Source organism: Andrographis paniculata, unplaced genomic scaffold (assembly GCF_009805555.1).
Source record: "Andrographis paniculata isolate CXL003 unplaced genomic scaffold, ASM980555v1 Contig62END, whole genome shotgun sequence".
NCBI lineage: Eukaryota > Viridiplantae > Streptophyta > Magnoliopsida > Lamiales > Acanthaceae > Andrographis > Andrographis paniculata.
This window is the reverse complement of record NW_026137598.1, coordinates 6145501-6161175: the sequence shown is the minus strand read 5'-3', so window position 1 is coordinate 6161175 and position 15675 is coordinate 6145501. Positions and strand designations below refer to the sequence as shown.

The 15675-nt window shown below is 38.0% G+C and overlaps 3 protein-coding genes across 8 annotated transcripts; 2 read left to right on the top strand and 1 right to left on the bottom strand.

The window, feature by feature from the left end:
- The first annotated feature begins 2568 nt into the window (after window positions 1-2568).
- Window positions 2569-7407, top strand: LOC127261137 (protein argonaute 4A-like). Its single transcript, XM_051289348.1, has 22 exons — window positions 2569-2790; window positions 2913-3118; window positions 3620-3826; window positions 3903-4039; window positions 4119-4225; window positions 4309-4406; window positions 4485-4650; window positions 4719-4835; window positions 4906-5013; window positions 5090-5152; window positions 5238-5351; window positions 5439-5604; window positions 5697-5812; window positions 5878-6015; window positions 6092-6222; window positions 6303-6368; window positions 6478-6541; window positions 6618-6729; window positions 6816-6889; window positions 6957-7051; window positions 7129-7160; window positions 7241-7407. Exons 1-22 carry the CDS (start codon window positions 2575-2577, stop codon window positions 7405-7407), a joined length of 2700 nt encoding a protein of 899 aa, XP_051145305.1. The 5' UTR covers window positions 2569-2574.
- Window positions 7408-7916: 509 nt separating this feature from the next.
- Window positions 7917-12875, top strand: LOC127261077 (protein ETHYLENE-INSENSITIVE 3-like 1a). Of its 6 annotated transcripts, XM_051289248.1 has the most exons (5): window positions 7917-8347; window positions 9776-9961; window positions 10053-10132; window positions 10640-10740; window positions 10978-12875. In XM_051289248.1, exon 5 carries the CDS (start codon window positions 10980-10982, stop codon window positions 12657-12659), a length of 1680 nt encoding a protein of 559 aa, XP_051145205.1. In that variant the 5' UTR covers window positions 7917-8347; window positions 9776-9961; window positions 10053-10132; window positions 10640-10740; window positions 10978-10979; the 3' UTR covers window positions 12660-12875. The 6 variants fall into 6 exon arrangements, with proteins under 6 accessions (XP_051145205.1, XP_051145206.1, XP_051145202.1 ...); XM_051289249.1 differs by lacking the exon at window positions 10640-10740; XM_051289245.1 differs by having other exon boundaries at window positions 10640-12875.
- Window positions 12876-13842: 967 nt separating this feature from the next.
- LOC127260963 (uncharacterized) lies at window positions 13843-15266 on the bottom strand. The gene is made up of 2 exons (XM_051289048.1): window positions 14256-15266; window positions 13843-14168 (listed from the first exon to the last, which is right to left on the bottom strand). The coding sequence occupies exons 1-2, from the start codon at window positions 14758-14760 to the stop codon at window positions 14089-14091; spliced, it is 585 nt and encodes a 194-aa protein (XP_051145005.1). The 5' UTR covers window positions 14761-15266; the 3' UTR covers window positions 13843-14088.
- Between the last annotated feature and the right edge of the window lie 409 nt (window positions 15267-15675).

The following is a 15675-nucleotide window of genomic DNA, read 5'->3' as shown; positions in this document are numbered from 1 at the left end:
CCGTATTTGGACAATAAAAAATATGAAATACATGCTTATCAAGTAGACGGAAAAATAATATTTAATATTATTAACTGTAATATTATATATCCTTTATTTAAATTTCACGTATTCAATTCGATATTAATTTTCATACCTAGTATTTGGCCTAATCTTTTGACCGAAAATTTGGAAAGTCGAAAATTTATATATTTTCTAAATATGCCAATTCGATTATGTCTTGTTTAATCGAATCGGATTCAAATTCTCTGACCCAAACACCCACTCGTAATTGGCTGGACCTTAATAGGTCGATACATTATTAGACACAAGATTTCAATAAATCTAAATATTATCATATGCAAAAGCGTCGAAAAAATGTGAAATGCAAAAGGGATTAACAAAATGTCGGACGTATACCATCAACATTGTCTACGTATTATCGAAAAACGACCTTTCATGGGGTTAATAAACTATCAATCTAAACTATATTAACAATATATGTATTAATATTTTAGATTAGCATACCTATTAACAATTTTTGGAAAATTTTGAGAAGTTAATAACAATCAAATATTATTTTTCCAAACAAAGTTTGATCGATCCAAAAATATCAATATCTTTGTTGTGTATGCCTAATGCAAAACAAGAGGTATACCATAAATAAAAAAAAATAAAAAAATATAATTTTATTTTTTTATTTTTTATTTTTAAAAATATTCCTAAATTTAAAGTTTGTTACACAGATAATCCCCACCTTCCATATATACATTAATTACTACTTTTCATTAATTCATGACTTTTAGGCCATCTCCAACTCATAAGTCATTTTTGCAACAGTAACCCATCTTCAACCATACCCCATTTTTGCATGGTTAAAAAAATATTTTCTTTATATTTTATTTTACATAATTTTTAAAATTACAAATAAAATTTAATATTTTATTATTGTTATACATTTAAGTTATAATAATATTTTTAATTAATATTTTAAATATTATATCGATAAATTATATTTATTAATATTAATGTATATTTAAATTAAAGCATAAAAATATTAATATTATTAAAAATATAAATATAGATTAAAAAAAGCAATAATTCACTATAAATGTTAATTACAAAATTATAATAAAAATTAATAAAATTAAAAGTAACAAAAATAAAATAAAATAAAATAAAATATAAGCTTAAAATAAAATAATAAAAATAAAAAATAAAAAAATTAATGTAATTTTTTATTTTATCGATGATATTTAAAAAATTAAAAATTAAATAAATGTAAAAAATAAATAGATAACTACATAAATAAATAGATAATATTAAAAAAATAAATAACTATATAAATATATAAATAAATAAATAACTTTATAAATAAATAGATAATTGTATTAAACAAAAAAAATACATCCGCTGCGGTTGCTACAGTATTTCACTGGGTGGGTCGGAACAGTTTTTTTCTTCCCACACTACATCGCTGGGTGGGTCGGAACAGTTTTTTTCTTCCCACACTACATCGCTGGGTGAGTTGGAACAGTTTTTTTCTTCCCACCTACAAAAATAGAGAAAAGCTCTTCGGTCGGTTATAATTTCCCTTGGAAATTATATTTGAAGTGAAAAGACATTTATGCCCTGGAAGGACAAATTAGTACAAAGGGCAATGGCAGAATTCGTATGTTGTCTCGCGTCGCCAAAAACCTTATTTTGCAGTATCACGAATTTTTAGCAACGGCAGCATGGATTGCTTTTCTCTCTCCCTCCTGTCTTTCTCTCTCTAAATATCTATATATATATTTACATACACACGACCTCGCCCTTCCCTGCCCTGCCTCAAACAAATCTCTGCAATAGCCTCTTCTGCCGCTTGGGGTTTTGTCTGTAGGTATACAACCTTTTTTCTTTTTGTTTTGTTGATGAAGAATGTTAATGTTATAGTGCTTGTGTTTTTGATCTGGTTTGTCTGTTACGATGTATTTGTTGTTTTATTGCTGTTTGAGTTTTTTGGGGGTTTTTTCTTTTGGCTTAATCCTTTTTAATGTTTGTTTGTGTTTTTGTCAATGATCTCGATTTGTTTCCAGAGCTCTCTAGATTGTGCTTCGAGTTTTTTGCGACTTGATTTATTTCTGTTGAACATGCAGACGTTTTCCCTCTCTTTACATTTTGATTTCTTTCTTGGCCGTCGTCATAAGTCATGTTAACTTGTGTTTTTGGGATGTTTGAAAATCTTCAGATTCAAAATTGATGTTCGATTCGATGTTTTTATATGTAACTTATGTGGTCGATTTGTTGGACGGAATGCGAATAAGTTTTTCCCATTAATATTTTCGAATAAAAAATTGGTATGTGTTTGATTTGTAGCAAATATATCAAAAGAAAATGACTCTTTTTGGGATGTTATAATGGTATGTTTTGATTTTTTGTCACATCCGAATACTATTTAAACAAATTATTATTATCTTTTTTAAATATATTTTATTGTAATTTTTTTAAAAAATTATCATTAATACATATGTAATGTCCAATATTTTTTTCAAAATTTTCTCTACATTGCTATAGATTCTCTAATGCATATATATGTGTTCATATTTCAGTACAATGGGATCTTCAAAATCCGAAACTCTACCGCCGCCGCCACCACCTCCACCGGTGGTGCCGCCGAATGTTGAACCACAGAAGGTGGCTCCGGCAAAGCCGGGCCGAATTCCGATGGCGAGGCGCGGATACGGTACAAGAGGGCAGAGCATACAGCTGCTCACAAACCACTACAAAGTCTCTGTTTCGAAGACTGAAGGATATTTCTTCCATTACAGCGTATGCATCGATTCAATGATCAATTCAATCTTTGTTATAATTCTACAAAAGCTTTAAGATTATGAATCCATTCCAATTTAAATTCAAACCAATAATCGGATCATAATTATCTCCTAATGAAGGTTGCTATCAAATACGAAGATGGAAGCCCCGCCAATGAGAAAGGCGTAGGCCGGAGAATTATCGACAAAGTTTACGACACATACAAAGCTGAGCTTGCTGGAAAACAATTTGCCTACAACGGCGAGAAGAGCTTGTTCACCACCGGTGGTTTGCCGCAGAACAACTTCGAATTTACGATTATTTTGGAGGATGTTTCGTCGAATAGGTGCGTATAGTTCGACTCCAATCAGTAAATAAAATATAACAGACAACACGTACTACGTACTGTTAATTCATATGTTGTCCTATTGGTATATATTATGTGTGTTGTCAACGGGGATGGTTATGGTACCATGCTGGTATATATTATATGTACAAACAGTACACATTATTATTACATACAACACATGCGGTATATAATAAAGATATGTGTTGTTTCTTTATAATAACAAGTGTGCTATATAAAAGTATGTTATGTGCTAAAATTAATTGTGTTGTATGAGACTATATTATGCGTTCATTGTTCATATGATGTATTTGTATTATATTAATATATACAATATGTTTTATGTAGTAATATCATGTACTGTCAAACAGCACACCATGTGTTGTTCAGCACAGTAAATTCAGCATTGTAGTTGTCAGCACTGTAATAGCTTATGCTTCGAAACATTCTTGTTATAATATGATCGTAAAGCAACGAAATTTTTTGCGCTTTTGAATGCAGGGCTTCCGGAAGTATCGAAGATGATTCGGGTGGTAGGAAAAGACTACGGAAGCATATTCGTTCGAAGACGTATAAAGTGGCGATAAACTATGCTGCGAAGGTTCCGATGCAGGCAATCGCCGATGCGCTTAGGGGGAGGGATTCCGATCATTATCAAGAAGCTGTGAGGGTGTTGGACGTCATGTTGCGACAGAATGCAGCGAAGAAGTTCGTAGATTTGATCTTTTCGATGCTTTTTTGTCGCGAGTTTTGGACTATGGTAATGTTCTTTCGTGTTGCACAGAGGTTGTCTTCTTGTTCGCCAATCGTTCTTCCACAATGATCCGAAGAGCTTTGTAATGATAGGCGACGGCGTTGTTGGATGTCGAGGATTTCATTCGAGCTTCCGGGCTACTCAGGGAGGCCTCTCGTTGAATATGGGCGAGTGTTTTGTCGTTTTGATTGTCGATTGAATGCGTCGTAATGCTTGACGAGCTGATCGTTTGTTTCGATTGCACAGATGTTTCGACTACGATGATCGTGAAGCCAGGCCCAGTTATCGATTTCCTTATCGAAAACCAGAAGATCGATCATCCGTCGAGGATCGATTGGATCGATTGGATCAAGGTGATGTATCGATCATTTCTCGTTTCATATCGATTCATGTGATCGTAGGACGGACTCGAATAACGTTCTTGTTCGTGTAACAGGCGAAAAGGATGCTGAAGAATCTTCGAGTCAAGGCTAGTAATACGAACCTCGAGTATAAGATCAGCGGGTTGAGCGATCGAATCTGCAGGCAGCAAACGTGAGCATCGATTATGATCATTAGGCCTTTCGCTGTCATCTTTTTTATCTAAGAGATCGACGATGTCGAAATTTGCAGGTTTACATTGAAACAGAGAAGAGAAGGAGATAGCGAACCGCACGAAGTCGAGATTACCGTCTACGACTACTACCTTCATCATCGAAACATCCAGTTGAAGTACTCGGGAGATCTCCCGTGCCTTAACGTTGGCAGGCCAAAGCGCCCGACATACATTCCAATCGAGGTTTTCGTCACGTACCTTAACTCGATCGATCTTTATGAAATGTATTCATTTTCTTTCTGTATCGGCAGCTCTGCTCGCTCGTTTCGTTGCAACGCTACACGAAAGCTTTGTCCAGCTCTCAACGAGCGTCGCTTGTGGAAAATTCTCGACAAAAGCCTCAAGAACGAATGAACGCATTGAAGCATGTAAGGCTTTCTTCGATTTCCTTTCTCAACTTCTTTCGATGTCTATAACAATGTCCGAGTTTCGATTCAGGCTCTGGCTAGCAGCAACTACGGCGACGATCCTCTTCTCCAATCTTCCGGAGTATCGATCAGCGGAGACTTCACTCGAATTCAAGGCCGTGTTTTGCCACCACCTAAGGTAATCTTGCAATCGATCGATTGTTCGTTCTTGTCTGCGCGCGTTTTTCTTCTTACTATCCGTTCGTCGTGTGCAGTTGAGAGTCGGCAACGGGCAGGAGTTCGTTCCCGGTAATGGGAAATGGAATTTCAACAACCGGGTGCTTTTCCTCAACGAAAATCGTTCGAAAAAACTCCATACACAGCTATTGTTTTGATCTCATTTATAAGTTTTCGCCTTTGCAGACATTAGTCGATCCCGCAAAGGTGGCGTGTTGGATAATCGTGAACTTCTCCGCTCGTTGCGATTTGCAACGACTGTCACGCGACTTGATGGGTTGCGGCGAGAGGAAAGGCATGGTAAGTCTCGTCTTGCTCATAAAAAATGAAGTTTCATCGAAGAAATCGACCTCTAACTCATCTTTTTTTTTCGCGACTATTTTCTAGACTTTCACTCCTCCTTTCAAAATCTTCGAAGAGGAGCCGCATGCCCGGAGGATGCCGCCATCGATGAGGGTCGCGGAGATGTTGAAACGTCTCCAGAAGGATCTTATAGGGCCAGCTCAGTTAAACCTCTGTGTCCTGTCCGAGAGGAAGAACTCGGACATCTATGGTTGTCGATCGATGTCTTAATAACTAATAACTATTATCTTTCTGTCGCCTACATGCATTGTCCTAATCGCGAATCTTCTGTTCTTGTTCAAGGTCCATGGAAGAGAAAAGCTTTCGCGGAATGGGGCATGACGACGCAATGTATTGCGCCGTTGCAACACATCAATGATCAGTATTTGACGAACTTAATCTTGAAGATCAATGCCAAGGCAAGTTCACGGTGGATTCGATTAGTATTCGACGTTTTTTCTGATATATTTTTTTTCTGCGACAGCTCGGAGGCCTCAACTCGATGCTGACGATCGAGCGTTCTCTTACAATGCCGTTGGTTTCGAAGGCGCCTACGATTATCGTTGGAATGGATGTCTCTCATGGCTCCCCCGGACAGTTTGATGCACCATCTATTGCAGCGGTGCGCTTTTTTTTGTGTGATCGATGTTGTCTGTTGTCGCCGTGTCTTAAATCTTGATGCCGTTTTTCTATGTTAGGTTGTTGCCTCGAGGGATTGGCCTTTGATATCGCGATACCGAGCAGAAGTTCGAACTCAGTCGTCGAAGCTGGAAATGATCGACTCTCTGTTCAAGCCGGTGACCGACAAGTTGGATGATGGAACCTTCGTGTAATTTTCAGACAGCTGAATCGATGCTCAAAAGCGCGCTATCGTTACGCGACTAACATAACAGCAACTTCTTTTTACAGGGATCTGTTGCGCGATTTCTACAAAAGTTCGAATCAACAAAAACCCGAACAAATAATCATCTTTCGGTAAAAAAAACAGACCATGACTGCTGTTGCGATAACTTACTACGTTCTTACACTCGACATTCATTCGAACTTCGCTTTTCTTGTCCTAAAACCTCTTGCCCTTTTGCAGGGACGGCGTAAGCGAAACGCAGTTCAATCAGGTTCTAAACATCGAGCTGGAGCAGATCATGAAGGTACGTCTTATTACACATTCCGTCGACTTAATCTTAATCTTCGATTCAATGATGGTGAGTGTCTGCTTCGATTCAGGCGTGCAAGTTCTTGGACGAAACCTGGGATCCCAAGTTCATGGTCGTTGTGGCGCAGAAGAACCATCACACAAAACTTTTCCAAGCTAACTCGCCGCATAATGTCCCACCAGGTCGGTGTCTACACTCGTGTCGATCATTTTTAATAGCTTTCGTTACAACATTGTCTCAACATCCTTCTTACATACATTGTCGTTAGGTACCGTGGTCGACACTGGCATTTGCCATCCGAGGTTGAACGACTTCTACATGTGCGCGCACGCTGGCATGATTGTGAGTCTTTTTGTGTTTTTTCTTCGAACTTTAGCAAGATCATGACTATAATGAACTTATTATGTAGGGAACGTCGCGACCAACACACTACCATGTTTTGTACGATGAGCTCGGGTTCTCCTCCGATGACTTGCAAGAACTCGTCCACTCTTTATCCTATGTGTAAGAACTCAATACAATAAGATACTCTTCCCTTCTTTATATCGATCATCTTCACAATCGTCGTTGACTTCTTACAGATACCAGAGAAGCACTACGGCTGTCTCACTAGGTACATATTCGAAAAATAGCAGTTGGGAATTTTGATGTATTTAAAGAGAGTGTAATATAGTCTGTTTATTTGTCTTACAGTTGCTCCGATTTGCTACGCGCATCTGGCGGCGGGGCAGATGGCGCAGTTGGTGAAAGCCGACGATGTCTCCGAGAGATCGTCGAGCGGAGGAGCGGCGGCGGCGCCGGTGGTGCCGGAGATGCCTAAGATTCATGATTGGGTGAGGAATTCAATGTTTTTTTGTTAGTGATTGATCGTATACAACTTCATTTCTTTTTTACGTCCAAAATACATTTTTTTATCTATATTTATTGACTGTGAATTTGGATTTAGATTTGGATTTGATTTGGATTTGTGGGAATTGCAACAATTTTGAGCTTGATGGTTTTTGGATTTTATCAAGTTGGCTTGCTTTCTTGCTACTGCAAAGTATGATTAGTCCAGAGCCGTACCGTATTTAACACTCCCTCACTTCTACTTATTTTATTATTATTATTTTTAAAAATAATTATATATTTTAATTTTATTTTTTAATTTTAATTATATTAATCAATTATTTTAATCTTAATTTATAATTATTTTTATTATACAATAATTATTTTTAATATATTTTAATTATTTATTAATTATATCTCTCTAAATTGCAGTGTCCACGGGAAGCGAGTACAATTTTATTTTATATTTTTAGAAAAAATAAAAATTGAATAATACCAAAATTATGTAAAAAAACAAAAAAGGGTTAATTATTTTCGAGTAATCACCCGGTCTCTATTTCTCTCCTACTCATTTTCCCCCGCCCTGCAATTTGTCCATCCAATTTTCCAATTATGTTGCGGGTTTACGGAGGAGGGGTCTTCACTGTCCGTCATGGAGGCCAGTTCACCGGTGGTGCTTCCGGACCGGCGGTCTGTGAGGGTTTTGCGGAGTTGGAGTCTCTGCCGCTCTCCTTTCGCCGCATGTTTCCGGATTCTTTACGGAAAACATCGCTTCGCGGCGACGAGTAGTGAGGGTTTATCGAGGGACATAACAAGCACCGGAAGCCGTCGCTGTGAGCCTTGATTTTTCCTTTGTCTATTCTTCCGCTTCGCCTTCCTCGTTGGTGCGTCCGTCCGTCATTGATCGGCGCTCCGGTGCAAATGACAGCCGTATTTTGTGTTGGTTGGCGTTCGGATGAAGAAGCTTTCATGGTGGGGTAACAGATTTGTACATTTAACCTTTTTGAGTTGTGAGTTCTAATTTGTTTAATCGTTTGCATGAAGTTGGATTTTGAGAATTTGATCTAATTAGGTTTAGGACCTTTTACATTTGCTGAACATGGAAAAATTGAGTCTATGCTGTTGAATGAATTTGTTCAGTGAAGTAAAATGATCATAGACATACTCATTGTCCTTTGTGAAGCGAATACAGCTATTTTTGTTAGAATTTTATTCGGTAGACTGATTGTGCCTCGATCATTCTGTAACAATTCGTTCGACACTGATTGCATACACAGGCATTATATTTAGTGTGGCATACGGCATTCAGTAAGTTGCTTTGAAGTCTATGCCTATTATATCGTATATTTATGTTTCCTGATTTATGAGGAAATTGGGGCCGAAATTGATAAGCCTGCAGGCATATACTCGGAAAAGTTTGGTGCAATATACTGATTATCATGTGAAAGTAAACTTATACTGCCTTATGGATATTAATTACTAGAGTGCGATTGTGATCATTATTGTTAGTTGACTCGGGTAATATATAAATAAATAAATAATGTATATATCCACCTTGTACATGAGGGGGCTTGCTTGTAGGTGAGAGTGTTAAATATGCCATATGGATTAAATGTTGGGAGCTCCCTGTCTTTATAAAAATGAAGGGCAACTCCTCTTCTTACGAATTGTTTTGAGATAGAGCCCCAAATCCCTTCTTCACAATTATGATTGTGATTATTGGACATCAAATTATTGGGTACCAAGTGATTGTTGAAATGTCTGGAGTGAGTAATATAAGTACAGGAACGTTCTAGAGAATAACAACATACCTAGCACATTGTATCTACCAAAATTTGGCTTTGCTAGAGCAGATGGTTCTTGTTATACTAATTTCTGAATATCATTGCTCTTTGAGAAGAATTGGTTTAATTATTAGAAAATATGCTTTGGTTTTTCTAGTTTTTATTTTGTACTTTGAGCTGGAAATCTTGTGAATTTGATACATGTTTTTCTGTCCATTCTTTTTAAAGTTGTTATTTCAATAACTTAAAATTTGTTGTCAAACATAAATATTTATCGAATTTAACATGTAACTTATAAACCTTTTGATTTTCTTATTTTATGGTTTCTATCTAAAATTTTAAGCATAAACTGATATTTCTTTGTCTAATGATATTCTTGTGACGTGTAATATAAGATTCCATTTTAAACAGTAATCTAAGAATAGTAAAACCAAGTTAGAAATATTACACATTTTGCATTCAGTATTAAATAAATAAAAGATATAAATTTAGATATTTTGTTCAACTAGTGTATTGAATCATAACATAAAAATGTTATATCACATCTATAGTTTGATATTCGATGTATATTCTTGTAACAAATTTTTTTTTTAATTTTGTATGTGTCATATTTTAGCACGTGTACTCACATTGGAACCTCTTATATAACAAAAAAGCCAGAACCGCTATGTGCATTTCTCTTTCTCTCTCCCCCTTCCCTCCCTTTTCTTCTTTGTCCAACATATCACAAACTCCGAAGAGAAGCCTCTGCCTCAACCAACAGAGGGAACGTGAGAATATAAAAAATAAAGCAGAAAAACCCGTAAGTTGTCTGTAGATTCTTTTGTACATTTGTTCTATGTTCTTGTTTTGGAGTTTCTAATATTTCCTATTATGATTATTCTCTGATGTAGAATCGGAAAGTTTCTTCAGATCAGCACCAAATCTTCTGTTTCTGTTGGTAGTTTCTTCTTGTGCGCAGACAAAAACTGAAGTAAGCTTGCTGAAAGTTGGTTTTCGTTGTTTCCTTTCATATGCTTTGATTCCATCATTCTTTTTTGCTAGCTATAATGAGCTATAATAATCACATTGTTTTCACAGTGCCAAAGCTCAGTGATTCTGAAGGAATTGTGATAGAATCATAAATAAAAAGAAATTAGGAGGCTTTGTGTAGATTTGCAATGTATGATATGAACAATTGTTGAGAATTATTGTACAGGTACAGATCGAAATGATCTTGGGCCTCACTGTTATTTTTTCTAATTAGCAAAAGTTATGATGTTTTCATGTGACTCTAATGCATACAAGGTATATTTTTAATGCACAGATCGTTTAATTATCATTTTTGGACACTCAAGTTATGATGGTTCAATGTCTATTTTTCCTTCATTTCCTTTTGTGTGTTAGCATGTATGCCAAAATTATGAATTATATGATTGACTCAGTGTTTTATTCAAAATTATCTGATCTTTGGGTGTTGATTTCTTGGTTAATTATCTAGGAATTGGAAATCTCTAGTTTTCTATGCACATATCATTGTCAATTTTGAAGCGGTGCGATACAGACAAGTTAAGCTTGTGTGATTGTCTCTGGAGGAGAGAGGTACAAACACGGAAGTTATGCATATGTCATAATCTTTTATGAAGCGGCGCGTTACTGACAGGGCATTTACTTCGGTATCAATACGGCCGTTTTGGATTTTCAAGCGGTTCGATGGATACAATTTAGTCAACTTGAGATTAATGCAGTTGTTGGAAGCCTTCGCTGTATGCTAAATAGGTACATTTGAAGGAATAGGCTTCTGTGGTAATATTGTGTTTGTCTGTATTACTTCTGCAGCAATGGATCCATCTGCGCAAGCTGAACCCTCAACAAAGGCAGGCAATGAGTTGAGTGCCGAGGATATTGAGATTCTTAAACTCGAAAGGCGACTGTGGAGAGACAAGTTGCTCTTGATGCATCTTAAAGGGCAGTCTTGCAATACTGGGGATGACCGTCACACAAAACAGCTCAAGTCCGAGGAGCAATCAAAAAAGAAGAAATTAGCAAGAGTGCACGATGGCATCCTGAGGTATATGTTGAAAATGATGGAGGTTTGTGATGCCCAGGGTTTTGTGTTTGGCTTCATACCCGAGAATGGGAAGCCAATAACTGGTGCCTCTGACAACCTCCGGGCTTGGTGGAAAGATCAAGTCCGTTTTGAACGCAATGGCCCTGCTGCCATTGCAAAGTATGATGCAGCTCGCTCTGCACCAGGGAGAGTCGACAGTTCGATCATAGAAAACTTCCCCCTTCTCACTCTTCAAGTGCTGCAGGACAATACACTCGGCTCTTTGTTGTCCGCTCTGATACAGCATTGCAAACCGCCCCAGAGGTTGCGCCCGTTGGACAAGGGGGCCCCTCCGACATGGTGGCCTACTGGAGATGAGGAATGGTGGCCTCAACTCGGTATGCTTAAGAACCACGGACCTCCGCCGTATAAGAAACCGCATGATTTGAAGAAAGTGTGGAAGGTTACTCTCCTCATTGCTGTGATCAAACACATGTCCCCCGACTTTGAGAAGATCCACCGGCTGGTTCGGCAGTCAAAATGCCTGCAGGATAAGATGTCAGCCAAGGAAATTGAAACTTGGGTTGCTATTATGAAGCGGGAGGAGGCTTTGGTTGGGAGACTAGATCCCGATAGCTTTCCGCTGTCCTCACCATCTGCTGATGAAGATTTCTTTTATCTGTCTGGTAATTCTCGGGACTATGATGTTGAGCCAGCAAAGTTGGCGGCTCTGAACTCGATGCCTTTCAATCTGAGGATGGCCGAGCAAAAGTTTGAGCATTCCCTGGCACCTGTAGCTCCAATAGCAGGAGGACTCGTCGAAGATGTAAATTCTTTTCTCAAAAGGAATCAGATACAAATGGAGGAGCCACCTAGTCGGATTTACACCTGTGAGTTTCCCCAGTGCCCCCGCAGCAATGATTTTCTGGGGTTTAATGACCGGAACTGCAGAAACAGGCACCAAAGGGATTGCATTTATCGCCCGACCACTTCCAGAAGAGTTGATGTGCCTGTGCCTGTGCCCGTGTCCTCCTGTCCTTCGATAAACAGTGAGAAGCAACCTATACTTGATGTGCCAATTGCAGAAACCAATCTACTTGATCTTCCCATGAACAGCAACATTCCAATGACTGCTTGCGATTCTGGAGTCGACCCTTTGGATGTCGACCCAAGCCTTATTCCTGAGCTGGTTGCAGCGTATAATGACTTTGTGCCTGAAGGACAGGACCAGGTTGAACACGCGACAATGGTTCAGCAAGATGGAAACCTCATCCAAGAGAGCGCTGTGGCTGCACAAATGCTTCAGGAAGTTCAACCTCCTACAATGCCCGCAGGCGCTTCCCAATTCGAGCATTGTCTGAGCGACTCTGTTGACACCCTCACAGGGTTGATGTACAGTGAGCTGGCACCTGAGCTTTTGCTATTTGATCCATCCTTGGAACCGCCACCGGCGTCGGGGTGGCTCCTCTGAACTTGTAAGCATATCTATCTACCTATCTATCGCATATGTGATTTCATTCAAAGTGCAAGAGGCCTGTGATTGTTGCATCCTATGGATTGCTTGCTAAATCCATGCCTTTTTGCGCCATGGGGATTGAATTTATAGTTTGTGTTGTGCGTGTATATTATGTATGCTTAGTTGTGAATATATATGTATATATATATATATATAATTTTGATTAGATAAGTGGTATGATTTTTCATTTTTAGCTTTTTTAAATGAACTTTTTATTTATGCTTGAAACTATATGATTCTTGTATGGGATGGTTAGGATACTGATCAAGCCATTAGGTCTAATCAACATATAGTTAAAATTAAAACATGTGAATTATTAGATTATAGATTCGTGCTTCGTACTATGTATTTGTATTATATTAACATACCATTTTGATTTTGCTTTTGCTTTTGCTTTTGCGGGTATTGTAGTATGTAGAGTTTGTTTGTTGGAGGTTAACAGCCTCATTGCTGACAAAGTAGTTTAATTTTTCTTTCTACACCCTTCGACGGGTAGGTAGGTAGGTAGGTAGTTCGTTACATGGGAAGTAGTGAAAGTTTGTTTGCTGGAAGAAAATAATATAAGAAACTAGAATGAATAATGAGGTCTTGAAGAAACAAAAATGTGCCCCAATTCTTGCTTGTTCACTTAGGATAGCATGCTGAATCTTCATTTCAATCTTTGATTTAAATACTTTGTTATTTGATTAAGATAATTATATATAAATTAAAAGTTAGGATAAAAATTAACATATATACATCACCACATAATTCATCTCCTTATCTTGTTATGCATAGATAGAGAGATAGTAGGTATAACCAGCAAAAGGGAAAAAAATGAATATACAGAATCTCAAAATAGGCCCCAAAAGTTTTGGGCCAGCCCAGCCCAATACAGTTGAAAATTTGAATTTTGGCCTGGATGTGTTAAGTTCAAATATATTACAAAAATTATTTATATATTTGATGTTTAACATTTTAATTATCAATAAAAATATTATTTTATTTAGATTAATATATTTTATTTTCTAATATAAAAAAATTTAAGATTGGACCTGAGTTTTCGTATTAAATTTAATAGTACAGAATAACTATACACCAAATTAAGACTTTCGACATGTGTATATATATATATATATCGATATATACATACAGTACAGCACAGTACAGTACAGTACAGGGTTACTGCTAAACAAAAGAGTCATACTATAATACTACGTTTTTGTTACAACAGAGAGAGAATAGAATACGAAGAAAATCGATGGACACAAATTAATTAAACCCATATGCACAAAACCCCCAAAGAAAAAATCCAAAGCTATGTGCTGTTATGGTACGTTCACACAATAAATTACAATTAGAGCAGATTGATTGTGGACGATGATGTATAATTGATGAAAACGAACTAAGAGGATTGCTTCACGGAACACGCCACTGCCTGTGCCCAATGCCTCAGCTTCGTCTTCACGTGTTGAGGATCATCGCCTGCATCAATTCATACATACAATTGGTGAATTGAGGTATGTATGTATCTATGGAGGATAGATTCAGATTGGATATGGAGTTGCGTACCGGGATTGCAGATTTTCCAGGAATCAGATTCGTTCAACGCGCTGCCGAACGAGGACGATCTTCCGGTAATCGAAGGAGGCGGTCCTCCGGATGCGGCGGCGGCGGGGAGGGAGGGGGCGGAGGCAGAGGCGGAGACGGAGGAGCCGTTCCCGGTGCCGGTGGGGCTGGAAATAGGGCTGGGGGAGAAGACGCGATTGACGGCGAAGTAGAGGTCTAGGGCAGGTATGGTGGTGCAGAGGCGTTGCCCGTTCTCTTCGTTGAATCCAAACCCTAATTCGATGCAGCCTTTCAGCTCCTTCAGATCCTCGTCGGTGAGCACGTCGCCGTCGCTGTTGGCGCCTCCTCGCCGGCGGCGCCGCTCCCACGCGGCGTCGCGGGGGACCTCGCTCAGGGAAAGCTGCCGAGACATTCTCCGGGACTTTATGCTCCTCCGCGTCGCCTCCGATGACCTCGCCGGCAACGGCGCCGGCGACGGTAGAGGTGGATACGCTTGTGGATCTCCCATCCCGAATAAGACCGTACGTCGTTTAATTTTTTAATTTAATTAATTTTTTTTTTAGGAAATTTAAAATAATAAAACAAATTTATTAGTTGAATTTGTTGAAGGTTGTTAAGATTAGATTAAATAAGGTTAGGCTTTTTTTTTCTTTTTTTTTTTTCTCCCCACGGCGGATGAAGGCGAAAAACCACCGTGGAGGGGCGGCGGCGACGGCGGTTGTTCCAGTTACTTAAGGGAATATAATAAATGAATAATACCGATACGGTGGCGGGGGGCCTATAGGGTAGGGGTAGGGTAGGGTAGCGGTAGGTTAGGGTCGGGCGTGCACCACCAAATGGTATAGCTATGGCGCCGTCGTCCTTAAATGGAAAGTCAGATTGGAGCGACGCCCGCTCATTCCGCCGCCGCTTATACTCCGCCCTTCCTTCCTAACTGTTTTAGAATAATTATAAAATTGAATTTAAAATAAGTATTACGTATAATAGTATAAAAATAAATTTTGAAAATAACAAGCTGGCTATGTTATGATGTCGTGTCACATTGTAACTGAAATAATATATGGCTATGCTATGCTATGCTATGCTATGTATATTATTGGTTATTAGTAGTATTGAACAAATAATTAGTAAATTAATTATTATTTATTAAAATATATTTTTCCAATACAATATTATAAGTCCAATCCCAACTTTGTGTGATGTTTGTCAATATGTCTTTTGTTTCTATTGCACATTTTGATAGAATTTTGATTTTTTTTAAAAAAAGTAATTATAATGGTTGATAAAAAATAAAGGGCCGTTGGAATTTTAGTTTGGGATTGACCCAAACCAGCCCAACCTATTGACACGTAAAAATAAATGAGGTTTAGGTTGCTCGGGATAGTATAATACAAAAAATGAAAAATAAGTATAATTTTTAGAC

Excerpts from the sequence above, each read along its gene's own strand:
- LOC127260963 (XM_051289048.1), bottom strand. The coding sequence starts at position 14,760 with ATGGGAGATCCACAAGCGTATCCACCTCTACCGTCGCCGGCGCCGTTG. Across the intron at positions 14,169-14,255 it reads CTGGAAAATCTGCAATCCCG|GCGATGATCCTCAACACGTG; the intron begins GTACGCAACTCC and ends GAATTGATGCAG.
- LOC127261137 (XM_051289348.1), top strand. The coding sequence starts at position 2,575 with ATGGGATCTTCAAAATCCGAAACTCTACCGCCGCCGCCACCACCTCCA. Across the intron at positions 4,226-4,308 it reads ATTGGATCGATTGGATCAAG|GCGAAAAGGATGCTGAAGAA; the intron begins GTGATGTATCGA and ends TTCGTGTAACAG. Across the intron at positions 6,369-6,477 it reads GAACAAATAATCATCTTTCG|GGACGGCGTAAGCGAAACGC; the intron begins GTAAAAAAAACA and ends GCCCTTTTGCAG.
- LOC127261077 (XM_051289249.1), top strand. The coding sequence starts at position 10,980 with ATGGATCCATCTGCGCAAGCTGAACCCTCAACAAAGGCAGGCAATGAG.